Raw genomic sequence first — 16,340 nt, 5'->3', positions numbered from 1 at the left:
CAACCAACCCATGTGTATTTACATTCTGGGGTTGTGTGTTTGTGATTTTTTTTTCGCCTTGGAAACCTCCCAAAAACTAAATGCTGACATTTACTACAGGCTCTCGTAATAATTGGGTTAATTTTGTTTATGTGTCTAAGATTTCTCCATTCCTAACATGCTACATTCATGGATATTAATAATTTGTGTTTTGATTTTCCTTAGAAGTTTTTCAGCAATTAGAATTTTGTATTCTCTTGTTCTCTATTATTTTGCATATTCTAGTGATGAAATGGCTTAGTTGTTGCTGGGCTTACTGAATTAAATCTCAGTTGAGTGGATTTCTGTTTCTGTGCAAATAACAGTAATTCTAAATGTGCATTCCCTTAGAAAAAGCCCCTAACATTGAATAGTGTAGTAATTCTTAAGTTCACTAGTCAACATTCAAAAGACTTTCTTCTTTAGAAGGCTTTGCATTTGAAATAATGCAGCAATTAGGCAACTGTTTTCCCCGGGGTCATTGTGCTTACAGATACTTCTGTTGATGCATGCTGGGCTTCCAACACCAGAGGTTTCAAGTCCCCAATACTGTAGATTTTAATATAGAATCTATATAGATTCTAATAATCTGTTATGTTTTTAAAGCAGCTACACAAGTTGGCTACTCTTAAGACTTCTGTAATAATTCATATTGTAAAAGAGCAGAATTATATTACCTACCCAGAAAATAAGCAATAGAGTAGATGTCAAAGAGGAACCTTTGTGGTATGCCATCTTTTAAATTGGCATTTTGTGACTGGCAGCTTCTGCTATGTTTCCATTTTGTAAGAGTGTATACAACATGCTCTCAAAATCTCCAGTGTGCCCACCAACCTAAAAGAGTTACCTACTAGTGAATTAATTATTGTGAGCACTAAATCTCCTTTCTATGGCAACAACCTTAAGACTGTGGGGAGTCTCAGAAATCTTTTGTAATACAGGTAGTCCTCGTTTAGCAACCACAATTGGGAGTGGCAACTTGGTTTTTAAGCAAAGCAGTCGCTAAGTGAAATCATGACTGTGCTTATGATATTCAGCTTTCCTTTGCTTTACAGACCTGCAAAGGTCATAAATGTGTGGATTGGTTGTAAAGTACCTTTTCATCACTGTTGTAACTGAACAGTTGCTAAATGAGGCAGTTGCTAAATGAGGAGTACCTGTATGTTGTGTTGGTCTATTGTTCAAAGAAGAGAAAGTCTTTTAGGCATTTCCCCTGGACCAAGGCACACTCTAAAATAGCTCTTTGAGTTCCAGCTATTGCTCACATTGCTGTGGCTATAAAATATACCCCCACCTTTCAGTAATGCATTGGCTTCTTTTTGCAGGACATTGCACTGATCTTGCCCAGTTCCTCAGAAAGCACTCTTTCTGAGCTGGAGCAGCTTTCCAATTCATTACCGGGCAAGGAGCTCATGGCTTCCATCTGTGACAGCCTGATAGAAACAATCACTAATGCTGAAAGCAGCTATACCTGCTTGCTGACTTGTATCAGGACAATGATGTTCCTTACAGAGCACGATTATGGATTCTATCATCTGAAAAGGTATAATTTCTCCCTTCCAAATCTTTCTAAAAGTACATGTATGTTTTGTGCAATTCCCATTCATTGTCAGTAAGATTACAAAACAGATAGTCATACCAGTCCAACACCCAAGGAGGAAGTTACAGAGAGAATCAGTAGTTGGAAAATCAGCTACCTAAAGCAAGCTTCGTATCTTTCAGTGCTGTTCATGTCCTGTTTCTTGCAAGAAATATTTAGAACTGATATTCCAATAAAATTCTTCACTTGTAAATTGTGAAAGTTGATCTTGGAAGAGTATGGTATATGAATTCTGTCCCAGAGGTATAATTAGGACTACAAATCTTAGTTGACTGCATGAGGTTTGTTCAGTGATGTCATCACATCTGCGTCAATTTGCAGATTTATCAAGAGAATGAAATATTCATTCCACATTCTTTTCTTCCAGGCATTGGGCCATGGTGGTAGATGAGCCCATCTGTCATGGTTGAAGACTGGGCTGGCCCCAATGATGTCATGCTTCTTTGGTTTTATTTTTGCTGGTGTTTATATTTGGTTTCAGTGTTCTGTTAACCACCCAGAGTTGCCTTTGCTGAGTTGGACAGTCATATAAATGATTATACAAATACATAAACAATTTTTTAAAAAAAATTAAAGTTACTTAAAGAATGAGAAAAGGAAAAAAAATAGAAATACTATAATAATTTACAAAAATATTAAAAATACACAAATCTACAAAATGTTAAAAGAAAAATAATCCCACCATTATTCTTAACAAGTAACATTTAATTAGAATAGAAATATATGTTTGGCACTAATTTTAGAGTCAAATGAAAGAGTGACAAAAACAACCAAAATGATAAGAAGTATCAGTCAAGATGAGAAGAATTTAAAAAATTTAACTAATCTGAAGCAGTCCATCCTTAACTTTATGACCAATCAGAGTCAAATGTTTTAGAAACTTGAACTTTAGATGCGTCAGAAGTCTATGTGCAGAATTATAGCTCATAAATGGTTTCCAGGTTAATATCAGCCTTATTTTTCTACATACAAATTTAATTTTAACATTGATGTAAACTCCCAAAGCTTAATTTGCCACTCTTCTAATGAAGAAATTGAATGTAATTTTCAGTGTGAGTTATAGAATATCCTAGCAGCTGTTATAATGTATAAAGCCAACTTACTATATTTAGTAGGAATATAAGGCTTCGTGATATTTAATAGAAAAACAAGGAAAGGAAAATCAGTATTTAAAATTAATTTCATCTTAGGATCAGTCATCTTCCAGAATTGCTGGGTTTTGTGACATTGCTACCAGATACCTTCCAACCCGATTACTACATTTCTAGCAATTTTTTGAATTGTGGTATATTACTCCAGTGTAGTATCCATGCTGGCAATCAACACTGGAGTAATATACCAACAAAAGAACATCCTATAGTTTTCTCTGAGTGTAGTATTACAATAAATTTAATATTTATTTCCCACTGTTGCTTATCAATTGTCCTGTTTAAATTTTGCATCCGTTATCCTGTAGTCTTTGTTCAGTTTCTGCATCTAAATGTTTTTAATTACAATGTGCATCAGTTCCCAGCATGAATAACGTTTTAATTATTAACAGTGATTCTATCTATCTACCATACCTTTCGGTAGCTATCACACAACTCCCAAGACTGTTTATAAGTAGCAGAAATAATAAATAAAAATAGTGTTTTCAAAAGCAAAACAAATTTCAGAGATCCTTCCCATAAAGTAGCAGGTGATGATGGCCCTGTGCTGGTGGTGTGCAGTTAGGGGAAAGGAGATAGGGGTATTCCTCAATACTAAGAATTGCAGTCAGGCATTTACAGAGTATCGACAGAGGCTGTTTTGGATAACAGTTGCTACGGTGATGATTTTAGAAGAGATCCTCTCTTGTGCCTACGAAGGAACAAGAATTGCCTCATAGGTGACAGCTTCTGTTTATCAGTTCTGCAAGCATTTCAGTTAGGAGTATTTTTCTTTTTAGTTTAATTTAGGCACCTGAGTTGGCGGCCTAATCAAAAAATATTGCAGCCGTCTATGAGTTTGCTACATCTAAGAAGAATAAGTATAATTAAATTATTTCACATTTAGCAATATTCATTTATGAAGACGTGAACTAGCTGCTTTTTAGTCTCTTGATCACTTATGTGCTACATTAAATTCAGTAGCTAAAATATTTCTTTCTGAAACAAATCTAGTTCTCTGGGAAAACACTATGGTGCTCTGCAAACTGTACTGAAGAGAATAGTGAGCAGCTTCAGTAAGGACACAGGAGAACTTGCCTCTTCCTTTCTGGATTTCATGAGACAGATACTAAATTCTGATACGTTGGTAAGTAAATGCAAGCTCACGTTTTCCAGCAATGTTCCTTTCTTGTTGCTCCTGCCTTGGCCTGCAATTTAGTAAAGTATCTTTGAAGTATAGGTAGTCCTTGCTTAATGACCACAATTGGGACTGGATTGCTAAGTGAAGTGGTCATTAAATGAATCCAACCTGATCTTACAACCTTTTTTTTGTGGCAGTCATTAAGCGAGCCACATGGTCGTTAAGTGAGGTTTTATATCTTGCTTTTCTGTTGCTATGGCACTCAAGGCATATCTCCTCAGTTTTTTTAAAAACCAACAAATAATAAAACATGTAAAACAATAGGAATAGCAGATGGTTTTCAGTAGGGGAAAACATTTGAGTCTTTTGGGTAGGGTGGTTGAAGCCCCTTCTGAGTGGTGTGTGTTTTTGTTGCCAGGTTTTGCTGTCTTTTTGCTCCTTTGTCTTTATTGTACTATGGTTCAATTGTTATTTTTTCCTTACTTTGTGTACCACCCAGAATTGCTGGGAGTTGGGTGGTATACAGATTTAATAAATAAATAAAAATGTATGCATCAAGTAATTCAAACCACTATTCCCAGCATGTTTAAAATGCTACCCAGAATTATAATGATTATAGAGAGATAAAAACTCTAGAAGCAATTACTTTATGATTTTGGAGTCAACAATTAATATGGTTTTGTAAAAAGACTTCATATGATAGATCTACAAGTTGCAATGTATTGAAAAGTATTTTCTAATGTATATTCTAAAAGCTTATTTCCATGTGGATATTGAAAGGGAAAGCCATCTCATATTGACCCATTTAGCATCCAGAGGGGATTTGTCTTAAAGAACAGAACAAGTGCATACTTCTTGATGAAAGCAAGTGTACACAAAGCTATTATTTTACAGCTGTTCTAGAGATTCTTATATAGCCTTTATTTACCCTGGAAGTTGTGTTGACTGCTGTTTACTTTATGTACCCTCCATTGGTAACATCATGTTGCATATAATATGGCTCTTTATACATTTTGCAGTACTTTCTTACTTAGCTATTTCTTCATGTTCTTCAGGGATGCTGTGGGGATGATGGAAGTCTTGTGGAAGTAGATGGAGGTCATCCCACTAGAACCCTGGGTCTTAGTACTGCAGAATTAAAATATCAGTTGCAGACCAAAGAAGAGACTCCTGAAAACCTGCTTCTTGAACTGGAGAAACTGGTTTTGGTAATGTAACTTTCCGTAGTTAAAACTTACGCAGTAGTAATATTGGATATTGTATGTACGTTATTCAGACTGAGTAACTACTGTAGCTAATGAGAGAAATATATGATTAATTTTATCACCTTTTTGGAGAGCATGCAAATATTTATATGATCAAAAAGACCATCCAACACACAAGCTTTAGATATGAATCAAATCTGCTAATGTCTGCCCGGGTCTAATGAAGCCATACGTAATCTCAGTGATTAAAACATAATAAGCTTTTGATTAAATTGGTGCTGCTGTATCTATCTATCCTTGTCTCATGTTTTAGAGTGTTTTCTGTTTTCAAGCATTTATACTTTTATAGTTCTACTGAATTTTATCATTGTTTTAAATGTAATTTTAATTTTATCCTCCTTTGGGATTGTTTTTCATTATGAAAAAGATAGCTATCATGAATTAATCTAACGCTTGCTATTCACCTGCTTAAAAAAAGAGTTGGATCATATGGCAAGATAAATACATGTAATTTGGTCTGTGTATGTGCTCTAAAATCCTTGGAGTAAACTTGCAGAGGCTGTTGTAGACATGCTGGTGATGTGCTTCTGCATCATATTTCACCTCGATCAGTTTGGAATACCTGATGTTACTTCGTTTAGAGCTACATGGTACAAAAAACCTTGGTGTTTCCACCAGGATGAATAGTCTGCTGCTGAGTGTAATTATTATGAAACTGAGAACAAACAATTCAAACTTTCTGTGTTCTAAGAAACACAGCCAACATTTTATTTGGGCATACCAATAAAGATGGCAATAGTGGCAAATCAGAAAGTATCAACATGGTATTCTAAAACTTTTACTCTAGGTTTTGTGATTCTACTAAAAACCTATTCTATTTCAAAATCTGGCTTCAGTTAGAAAGTTGTTAACTGGAGTATCAAGGAATAGAACTGGACAGAATTTTAAATTCGACTTCTAAAAATTTGACCATCCGTCTCCTACCCGAACTGATTATTGTTTTCCTGGAAAATTGCTGCTAATTGGAAAAACTGTATTTGAATTTACACAGTCGAAATGGTTAGCAAGAATTTGGAAATTGTACTTAAAAAAAATGAAAAAAGGACAGACTTAGAACAATTCAAAGTATGGCAGGGGACTTATTTACCAATGTTGCTTTGTTGAATGTTCAGATTGTCTCCAATTCTTGGCCTTCCTATTAATCAGCTGACATTTTGCAAAGAGGCACTCTAGTTGATGTAACTGTCCAGGACACACACAGGCTCTGTTTTACATGTATGTGTAACCTTTTGTGGACTGGAGTTAATTGCGCTATCCTTGGGTAAGAAGAAGGATGCTTGTATGAGTTTGTATAAACTTTCTTTCCCTCCCTCTCCCTCTCTGTGTTTAGAATAAAAAAGGCAAACACTGGGATCAAACTGCAGTGATTTATACAATTGTTAATGGATGATAACACAGTCATCCTGATTTTCTTGATTATGGTTGCCATCCTGTATTCAAATAACCATGAAATCTCTCAGATTTCATGGTTATTTGGCCCTGTTGTCTACACATCCTCTTGATCTTACATAACCTGCTGAAAGCATTTTGTACAGTAAATCAGATTAAATAGTTTCTACACAAATCAATTGTTAATAAAGCTGTTAGCCTTTAAAGTGCCACTTTTTGCTGCAGCATGTTAACACAACTGCTTCTGATAATTGTGCTGTTAGTAGATAGTCTCTAATGGGAATCTGAAATAAATATAGGGAGAATTTCTGGTGAAATGCTCTGTCTGTGTATCTTGTTAGCTGCCCAGAATGCTAGATTTTCTGTGATTGAGTGACTGTAGAATTTCTTACCCAGGAGGGTTCGAAGGAAGATGACAGCCTGGAATCATTATTGGATAATGTCGCTGGACTTAGGCAGATGCTGGAATCGGCTGGAGATTCTTGTCCTCTAAGTGATCAAGACGTGGAACCAATTTTGCCTGCTCCAGAATCTCTCCAACATCTTTTTAATAATAGGTAAAATAACAAAAGGACATTTGTGTGGACAAGAGAACTATAATATATGAAATTGGTGTATTTGGATCACGTTTAAATGAATGAGTTTATTTCAGGGGCACTGTGCAGTAGAAATTCCCCAGTACTATTGTATATTTCTTAGTACCGTTTCCAATTTTCCCAGAGGTTTTTATGGTTGATAGTCTAATGAAGTCTTTTATAATCATTTGGTTTTAAAACCCTTGAAGCCTGATGATTTGAATTTAGTTTGGATTCTTCAAATATTACCAGTGAGGTTCCTTGTTAATCTTAAACACTTCTCTGTTGTTAAATGGTTAATCAAATTAACTTCCTTTCGCTGTAAAGCATGGAGCCCAGCCTTTTCTTTCATCTGTTAATGTTTTCTTCCAGAATTATATATCAACCAAGTGTATTTGTGCTTCTAGCATTCTATCTGTTCCATTTTGCTTTTTATTTACATTTTTTTACTATTATCCATGTATTGTGCATATAACTCTTGGCAGGTAAAATGATGTGGTATATTTTTAAAATAATGAAATAGATAATAGTTGTTGCTGAATGAGAAAATGGCAACAGTTTGTGTTCCTAATGGGTTGTCATTTTGTCTCCAGTTAAGAACAGAACTTCATAAAGATGTAACAGTGTGGGCTACAGGATGAGTTTGGGCAGGATAGGTAGAGATTTGGTGAAACTATGGTCTTAGGAAAAGGTTTAGTAAATATGTGGTTTGAGGGAAGAAAGGGTTTTGATGAATTTTAGTAGAGTCAACTTATTCCAAAGTCTCAACAAATATTGACCAATAATGAAAGCTATGTATTACCTTACAGGACTATGTACATCTTGGCAGATGTCATGGATGACCAGCTGAAGTCTATGTGGTTCTCACCATTCCAGGCTGAAGAAATTGAAACTGACCTTGACATGGTAAATGATTAAAAAGTAATTAGAGTTGGTATCTCTGGGTGCTATTTCTCAATGGTATTTTTTGAACTCTGTGAGCAACACAATACAGGTAGTCCTTGACTTACAACCACAGTTGGGATTGTAATTTCCAAAGTAAGTCATTACAGTCATAAGTTGAGTCACCACATGACCGGACCCGATTTTACGACCATTTTTACAACAGTCATTGAGTGAATCACTGCAACTGTTAAGCGAATCATGGTGGTTGTTAAGTGAATCCAGCTTCCCCAATAGGTGTTTTATCCCAGAAAATGGCAAAAAAGTCGCAAAACATAATCAAGTGACTATGGGACGCTACACCAGTTTTCCAACACTCAGAAGTACTTTACAGGCACCCATTCCCAGGCTGTTGTAACTTCAGACTATTGTTAAATGAATGGTTGTAAGTAGAGAACTACCTGTACTGAATTCAAACTCCTATGTTAGGCTTGCTAGCATTTGGGGTTATCCAGTATAATTTTATTTTCTATTTCTATTTTTAATACCAACATCCTCTCCCCCATCCTGAATTGTATATTTCAGCATCTTTTTGGACATTCCCTTTGGTTTGAAAAATAATTTACTAGATGCCATAGAAAGCTGCTTTGAATACAATATATGTAATGAGTTGACTTTTTCTTTGACCCTAGCCTTAATATTTTATATTTTTTGTCAGCTTGGGGACAGAGTTGATACTAATAGCTGATCCCAGTATTATTTTGCAAAAATCTCTTTGATTAGATAAAGCTGACAAAGAGGGACTTATCTACAGAGATTTGCTATTATTCATGACTGAATTAGATTTGATTCACTCCTATGTCTCTCAGTTGATACTGTTGTTTCTACGTGGTTGTCATTCTTGTGGTCAATGATCAGCTTTGGAAATATGTCCATTCAGTGCCAGCTCTGAACAGTACATTCTACAAAGTGTTTTGAATTTGAAACATTTTGAGTTTGAAATGCTTTTATTTTAAAGAATGCCTCTAGTACAAATTCCTAAAGCTGTCAACTAATAATTCTGGAGAGATTGTATCCACAGATGATTTTCATCTAATCTGCATGTTACTGTAGTGTAGTTTCTAAAGGAGTAGATTGTGACCAGGAGATCTGGATTCAGATTGCCAATCTACTATGAGGTTTGGTGGGTAACTGTTATGTCAAGCAGGTGCTTCATTTAGTTTACTTTTTCCTCTTCTACTTTGCAGTGTAGAATATTTTCCATTCTAATAATATTGAATATTAGCATGTTACTTGTAGAGTTACTAAAATGGAATATTTTCTCATTCTTGCAGGTAAAAGTTGACTTAATTGAACTGTCAGAAAAAGCATGTAGTGACTTTGATCTGCAAGCAGAGTTGGAGAGGTCGTTTGTCACAGAGCCTTCTTCTCCTGGTCGGACCAAAACCACAAAAGGCTTTAAACTTGGCAAACACAAGCATGAGACATTTATAACTTCCAGGTAACCAGTGGCCTTGATTTTGGACTTTTTCTTTTTTTGGTGCCTTTTAGTTAGTGTTGACTGTTGATGACTGCCTGGACAAGTCCCTGCAGTTTTCTTGGCAAGATTTCAGAAGTGGTTTGCCATTGCCTCCTTCCTAGGGCTGAGAGAGAATGACTGGCCCAAGGTCACCCAGCTGGCTTCGTGCCTAAGGCAGGACTACAATTCACAGTCTCCCAGTTTCTAGCCTGATGCCTTTAATCACTACACCAAACTGGCTCTGCACATGTACAGGTAGACTTTGCTTAATGGCTGCCCTATTCAAAGATACGATGGCACTGAAAAAGTAACTTTACAACTGTCCTTGTGTTTACAACCATCGTAATGTCCTGGCAGTCGTATGATCGACATTCAAGTGCTTCACAACCAGCGGGCATTTATGACCATTGCAGTGTCCTGTGATCCTGTGATTGCCATTTGTGCGCTTCACGGCCAGCTTCCAAGAAGTAGAGTCAATAGAGAAGCCAGCAGTAAAATCGCAAGTGGTCACATGTCTCACTTAACAACCGTGGTGACTCACTTAACAACTGCAGCAGAAGTGAGGTCATAAGTCCATCGCAGTCACGTGATACTTCATTTACTGATGGAGTTGCTGGTCCCATTCATGGTCGTTAAGCAAGGACTACCTGAATATCCAGTTATATATGTGCATTATGTCTACCTAAAAATGGATTTAAATCATTTCACTGCAGAAATTGTAATTTTGTGAGCACAGCGCGGTGAGATTAACTGAACTGTGGTCACTTGAAGTATTCAGCACATTGTTTGCATTGCTGCAGCAAACTTCTCCTAAGCCTAATAGGTTATGTGAACTATAGTAAACCATTCAAATTCCGTGTGGATTATATCACATGATTTAGAAAAATGGACCCTGACATTTCCAGCTTCTTAGTTTGGGAAACAAAACAAAACAAAACAAGGAAGCAGAAAAGTAACAGTTCCTGAAAAGGATGCAACCAACCGGTGTGGGTAAGCTTCAGCCTGAGGATTATTTTGTCATTAAGAAGGTACAATGGGCTGCAATGGAAAAAGCACCTCCTTTTCTAAGATGTTGCAAATACATGTGCTAGAATAAAACAAGGATATTAACTATAGCAGATTGTTGACAGAGGGGGAGACTCCTTAAATTCCTTTTAGGCTTGGCTCTGAGATTTGGCAAATTCCATAGGATACAACAATAAGTTATAACAACGCTGTTTGTACTTAACTGGTGTGAAAATGTTTGCTTGAAGCTGCATACTTGATGTTATTTTAGCTGGCTCGTGATGAATTTGTAAAATTCTCGTTCTCTTTTGGGTCCCAATAGTGGAAAGTCAGAATACATTGAACCTGCCAAGAGGGCTCATATTGTGCCCCCACCTAGAGGAAGAGGCAGGGGAGCGTTTGGCCAAGGCATCCGCCCCCACGACATCTTTCGGCAGAGGAAACAGAACACGAGCAGGCCGCCTTCTATGCACGTTGATGACTTCGTGGCTGCAGAGAGCAAGGAGGTGGTTCCGCCGGATGGGATCCCGCCTCCCAAGAGGCCACCTAAAGTTTCACAGAAAATCTCTTCCCGTGGTGGCTTCTCAGGAAACCGTGGAGGGCGGGGAGCCTTCCACAGCCAGAATAGATTCTTCACACCACCTGCTTCAAAAGGTGAGTTCTGTGGTTCACTTGCAACATGGGAACTTTGTGCTCTCAGGAAAGCAGCTTGAGATTCAGTTATCTCATATATTCCTTAAAGTGAAATTCACTGTCACGTTGCTATGTTATTTATCCTTACAAGTAAAAATAAGCAGAATCTACAGCTGTTTCACATTCTTCCTCCTGCCCTCCCTGTTACTATTCTTATTTTATTAATGAGTAATCTAATACTTAATTACTCATTTATAAAACAGCAATAATAGACATGGCTTCAGGCTGTTCACTGAGTTCATGGTAAATGCAGGTCTTGCATCATAAATCAGAATTTTAATACTGCTCACTTGTCGTTTTTGTAAATATCATGCTGTTAAACTGAGATGTGAAGTTAAATCTAAATAAATTAAAATATGCATTTGGCTTAGGCTGCCCTTTTTATTTAGGAAATTACAGTCGCCGCGAGGGAGCAAGGGGATCCAGCTGGAGCGCCCAAAGCTCCCCTCGAGGGACTTACAATGAAAGTCGAGGAGGCCAGAGCAATTTCAACAGAGGCCCTCTTCCCCCTCTGAGGCCCTTAAGTTCTGTGGGTAAGTGATTGTCTTCCTCTGTAGTGTAATTAATGCCCTTACACATTTTGTATCTAATTGTTCTTTGCACAAAGCTCTCAAGATGCCATACAAAACAAGGGTAAAATCACAAAACCACCGTTGAATGAGAAGTTGAGAAGTGAATAGCAGGTGAAAGTTTCGTTCAAAATACTAGAAAGCAAGCACATACCAATGCTTGGCAGCCAGACTGTTTCCCTGAGATAGTGGGAAATCATCATCAAGAAGACAAGGGATTCCCTCCAGGCAGCACCTTTTGTAACAGGCAGAAGACAGCCATAAGGAACAACTGTTGGAGTGAGATCCCTGGTTTAGTTTTATTTGACTACATTTATGTCACAGCAGGTATTGGCACGTGACCAGCCTTGGCTGATCTCAGAGCAGGTTTGGACTTGGCTAGTACCTGGGTGGGAGGTCACAGTAAATGCCATGGCTGTAATCTAGGAAAAAAAGATCCCAGAAGATGGCAGTGGCCAATTCTTTCGGTATTGCTGCCACGAAAATGACATGGACATGTTTATGTCCTCTCCAGTACTTGAGCTTTATTTTATGGTTTACCTCTGCCAAGGCATCTTAGATAATTTAATATACTTTTTTAAAAGACAGTATAAAGAACCTAAAAACATAATGAAGGCAGATTTTCTCAGGCTGACACCCATTAGGAGTTAATGGCATGAGTTCCTTGCTACAGGCTTTCACCTTATCCACAGGACAGTGTGCGTGTTTTACCTATTAATTGTTAAAATACATAGCTTTTAATTAATTAGAATGGGACTTGTAGATATGTATTAGACAATATCAGAATTAACACATCTTTTTCAGCCTCAGTAATTCTCACATTTTACATATTTTCAGTCAGGTTAATTATTCTTGGTAGCAGGTCTTGATTTTAGGCAAACTTACCATCTTAATATATTTTTCCTCTGCCTGTTATATAACATCATCTTAATTCTTTAAATAGCATGGTAAGATTTCCTGTATATGCAGAAGCTAAGAAGGGGCTTGAGCAAAATCATAATGCACAGGTTGTAGATCCTACTAGATGTCACCATAGGTCCTGTTACCAATAACCTTTCCATTTGTTTAAGGCTACCGGCCAAGTCCTCGTGATCGTGCCTCCAGGGGCCGTGGTGGAATTACACCATCTTGGGCAAGTGCAAATAGCAGTGGCAGTGGTGGTTCAAGAGGAAAGTTTGTTAGTGGAAGCAGCGGAAGAGGACGTCATGTTCGTTCCTTTACTCGATAAATAGATCCCCGAGAACATTCTGACTGTGAACATTTCAAGATGATGATGAATTACTTAAATATTTGAGGACCAATGCTAGACCTTCTGGTATCTGGGGGCAGCAAGATATTATTTTTTTTAAAGATTCAATTTTGTTTCATACAAGTTCTTGAGATTTCAATAAAACTGTCTTTTTTGTGTGTGCATATATTTGCCTGTGTTTGGGGCACAACATGGCAGTGTGCCAGAAATAAAAGTTTGTTTCAGTAGGTTTGCAGTGTAGCTCTCACCTAGGATACGACGAGATGACTGCTGCTGTGCAGCAAACAGAGCAAACTTTTTGGTGCTCTGGGATAGCAGGATCTGTCAGCACTTCCCTAAAGCTCCAGCCGTTGCATTATTTATTTTATTTAACCTCTAAAGCTGCCCCACTTACCAAGCAACTCTTGGTGCAATGCCATTTCCAGGCGCAGTGAGGCTGTTTCAGAAGAAAGACGTCTTTTAGAAATTTTAGGCAACTGTACATGCTACATGTCCTAGCTAGCTTTTTTTGTAAAACAATTGGCTCTTTTCAGGTGTTTGAAAAGCCTAAGTTGAATGAAGAAGAGACAGGTATAGGGTCATGACCCACGGTCCCTAGGAATAGGGTACATCTGAAGTGAGATTATTGCTGCTTTTGAGAAGACAGAGTTACAGTGCTTCACAGAGTATTGGAAACTCTGCAGTCAGGGTTCCTGATGATATGGAGAACTACAGCTATATAGGCAGTCCTCGTTTAGTGACCAGAAGTGGTACCAGCAACTCAGTCATCAAGTGAAGCAGTCACTAAGTGAAACTGCAACTGTGCTTATAATCTTACATCTTTCCTGACCCTAACCGTAACCCTAACCCTAACCCCAGCAACTAAGGAAGTGGGTTTCCCTCCAGGGCTTAAGTCCCCAACATTGATACACAGTACTAGGTTTGGCCTATGACAATGCTGCCTTCAACTGTCACACAACAGTCCTGGTTAGCAGCCAGGGCAACTTATTTGTTCCCGTGACAGCACACTTGTACTCCAAGGCCATACCTGAGTGTCTTTCCCCATTTTTTTCCTTTCTCCTGCTGCTGTCTCACACCAGCACAAAAGCAGCCAGCCTGGCCACAAAACCCATATGCCACCGTATCACTATTGTTTTTTTTTTTTAGGATTGTATGAGGCAGTGTTAGAACTGTAATACTTTTACCTATCATTCACATGTTAAGTCATAATATAGTTTAGTATTGTTTTCATGTGCCAATTGTGATGGGTTAGCATAGTTTCACTTCACCAAATGGTATCAGTATTTATACACTGCATGCACAATTACTAGGCAAGTTGTATTTTTGAGGATGAATTTCATTATTGAACAACTACAGTGCTTTCGGTCAATCCAAAATGTTAATAAACCTCACAGCTGAATATTTAAGAAAGTAAAAGTGAGGTTTTGGCTTTCTTAGGAGCATATCTATGTGTGCACAATTATTGGGCAACTATTAGTGTGCAGAAGAATTATGCAACTAAATGAAAAATGAAAAGTCCCCCATCTCACTTGTTTATTTTCATCTGTTAAAGTGAGAATAATAAACAAACAACTCAAAATTTACAAATAAACATTTCTGACATTTCAAACAAAAAATCAGTGACCAATATAGCCACCCTTCTTTGCAATAACAGTCATAAGCCTTCCAGTCATGGAGTCTGTCAGTTTCTTGATCTGTTGACGATCAACTTTTTGTGCAGCAGCAACCACAGCCTCCCAAACACTGTTCAGAGAGGTGTACTGTTTTCCTTCACCGTAAATCTCCCGTTTGAGAAGGGCCCACAAGTTCTCAATAGGGTTTAGGTCAGGTGAGGAAGGGGGCCATGTCATCCTTCTTTCATCTTCGAGGCCTTTACTGGCTAGCCATGCAGTGGAGTACTTTGATGCATGCAATGAAGCATTGTCCTGCATAAACAACATGGTCGTCTTGAAAGATGCAGACTTTTTCCTGTACCACTGCTTGAAGAAAGTGTCTTCTAAAAACTGGCAGTAGGTTTGGGAGTCCATCTTCAACCCGAAAAGGTCCAACTATCTCATCTTTAATAATACCAGCCCATACCAGTACCCCACCTCCACCTTGCTGGCATCTGAGTCGAAGTGGGGCTCTGTGCCCGTTACTGATCCAGCCACGGGCCCATCCATCTGGTCCGTCAAGGGTCACTCTCATCAGTCCATAAAACCTTTGAAAAATCTGTCTTCAGATATTTCTTGGCCCAGTCTTACCATTTCAACTTACGTGTCTTGTTCAGTGGTGATCGAGTTTCAGCCTTCCTTACCTTGGCCATGTCTCTGAGCACTGAACACCTTGTACTTCTGGGCACTCCAGGTAGGTTGCAGTTCTGGAATATGACAGCACTGGAGGATAATGGGTTCCTGGTACCTTCACGTTTGATTCTTCTCAAATCTTTGGCAATTAATTTGCGTCTTTTTTTCTCAACACATTTCTTGCAACCCTGTTGACTATTTGCAACAAAACGTTTGATGGTTCTGTGGTCACGCCCCAATATCTTAGCAATTTCAAGAGTGCTGCATCCCTCTGAAAGACTTTTTACAATTTTTGACTTTTCAGAGTCAGTTAAATCTCTCTTTTGGCCCATTTTGCCTGAGGAAAATAAGCTGCCTAATAATTATGCACACCTTGATATAGGATGTTGATCTCCTTAGGCCACACCCTCCCTCATTACACAAATACACATCACCTGATATGCTTATATCTAATAAGCATTCAGGTTTATACAGCTTGGAGATGGAAAATATGCATAAAAATGATATGGTCAAAATACTCACTTGCCTAATAATTGTGCACACAGTGTAGCGCCGTGAGTACAACTGTTCAATTTCTTTTTGGTGCATGGGGTGATAGGGTCATTGCAAGAACAAGTTTTGCCTAGCTACTAAAACCAGCCAAGTCCTAATGAATTCTTCCCTTTATTTGTTACAGCAAAATGACAGTAAAATTAACCTGCAACGCTGCACATTTACAGGGTTATGACAGAAAAAGTCTTTGGTAAAATCTCTACTTTAGAGATCTTAGTAGCCAAATTCTTTGAAATCCAACTCATATCTATACTTGAAAAGGATCTATGTCTTTCTGAGAAGTAGGTACATTCTCTAGAATTACCATTTTTCTGTCTTCATGCATCCACTAACCCTAAATTGTCCATCAAATTAAAAAAAAAAGCATTTGGTAATTTACCTTGAGTGCCTTTAATATTTTTCTCTGATGTTCTGCTAGTTGTGGGGAAATCATTCCAATCCCCCATCAGACACCAATTTTCATAGGAAATA

At 37.9% G+C, this 16,340-nt stretch overlaps 1 protein-coding gene across 2 annotated transcripts in view; it reads left to right on the top strand.

Moving 5' to 3' along the window:
- The window catches only part of VIRMA (vir like m6A methyltransferase associated), a 35,572-nt gene extending 22,378 nt beyond the window's left edge, over nucleotides 1-13,194 (top strand). The window contains exons 16-24 of one of the 2 annotated variants that reach the window (XM_063299500.1): nucleotides 1,344-1,561; nucleotides 3,760-3,892; nucleotides 4,942-5,094; nucleotides 6,937-7,097; nucleotides 7,925-8,021; nucleotides 9,332-9,498; nucleotides 10,844-11,175; nucleotides 11,604-11,747; nucleotides 12,854-13,194. In XM_063299500.1, coding sequence (XP_063155570.1) covers nucleotides 1,344-1,561; nucleotides 3,760-3,892; nucleotides 4,942-5,094; nucleotides 6,937-7,097; nucleotides 7,925-8,021; nucleotides 9,332-9,498; nucleotides 10,844-11,175; nucleotides 11,604-11,747; nucleotides 12,854-13,011 — 1,563 coding nt within the window. In that variant the 3' untranslated portion in view covers nucleotides 13,012-13,194. Of the gene's footprint in view, nucleotides 1-1,343; nucleotides 1,562-3,759; nucleotides 3,893-4,941; nucleotides 5,095-6,936; nucleotides 7,098-7,924; nucleotides 8,022-9,331; nucleotides 9,499-10,843; nucleotides 11,176-11,585; nucleotides 11,748-12,853 lie in introns of both variants that reach the window. The other variant, XM_063299499.1, reaches the window with a different exon arrangement.
- The last annotated feature ends 3,146 nt before the right edge of the window (nucleotides 13,195-16,340 follow it).

The sequence above is a fragment of the Candoia aspera genome, chromosome 3 (assembly GCF_035149785.1).
Source record: "Candoia aspera isolate rCanAsp1 chromosome 3, rCanAsp1.hap2, whole genome shotgun sequence".
Lineage (NCBI taxonomy): Eukaryota > Metazoa > Chordata > Lepidosauria > Squamata > Boidae > Candoia > Candoia aspera.
Note: the sequence above shows the minus strand (reverse complement) of the source record. Positions and strands in the feature narration are given on the sequence as shown.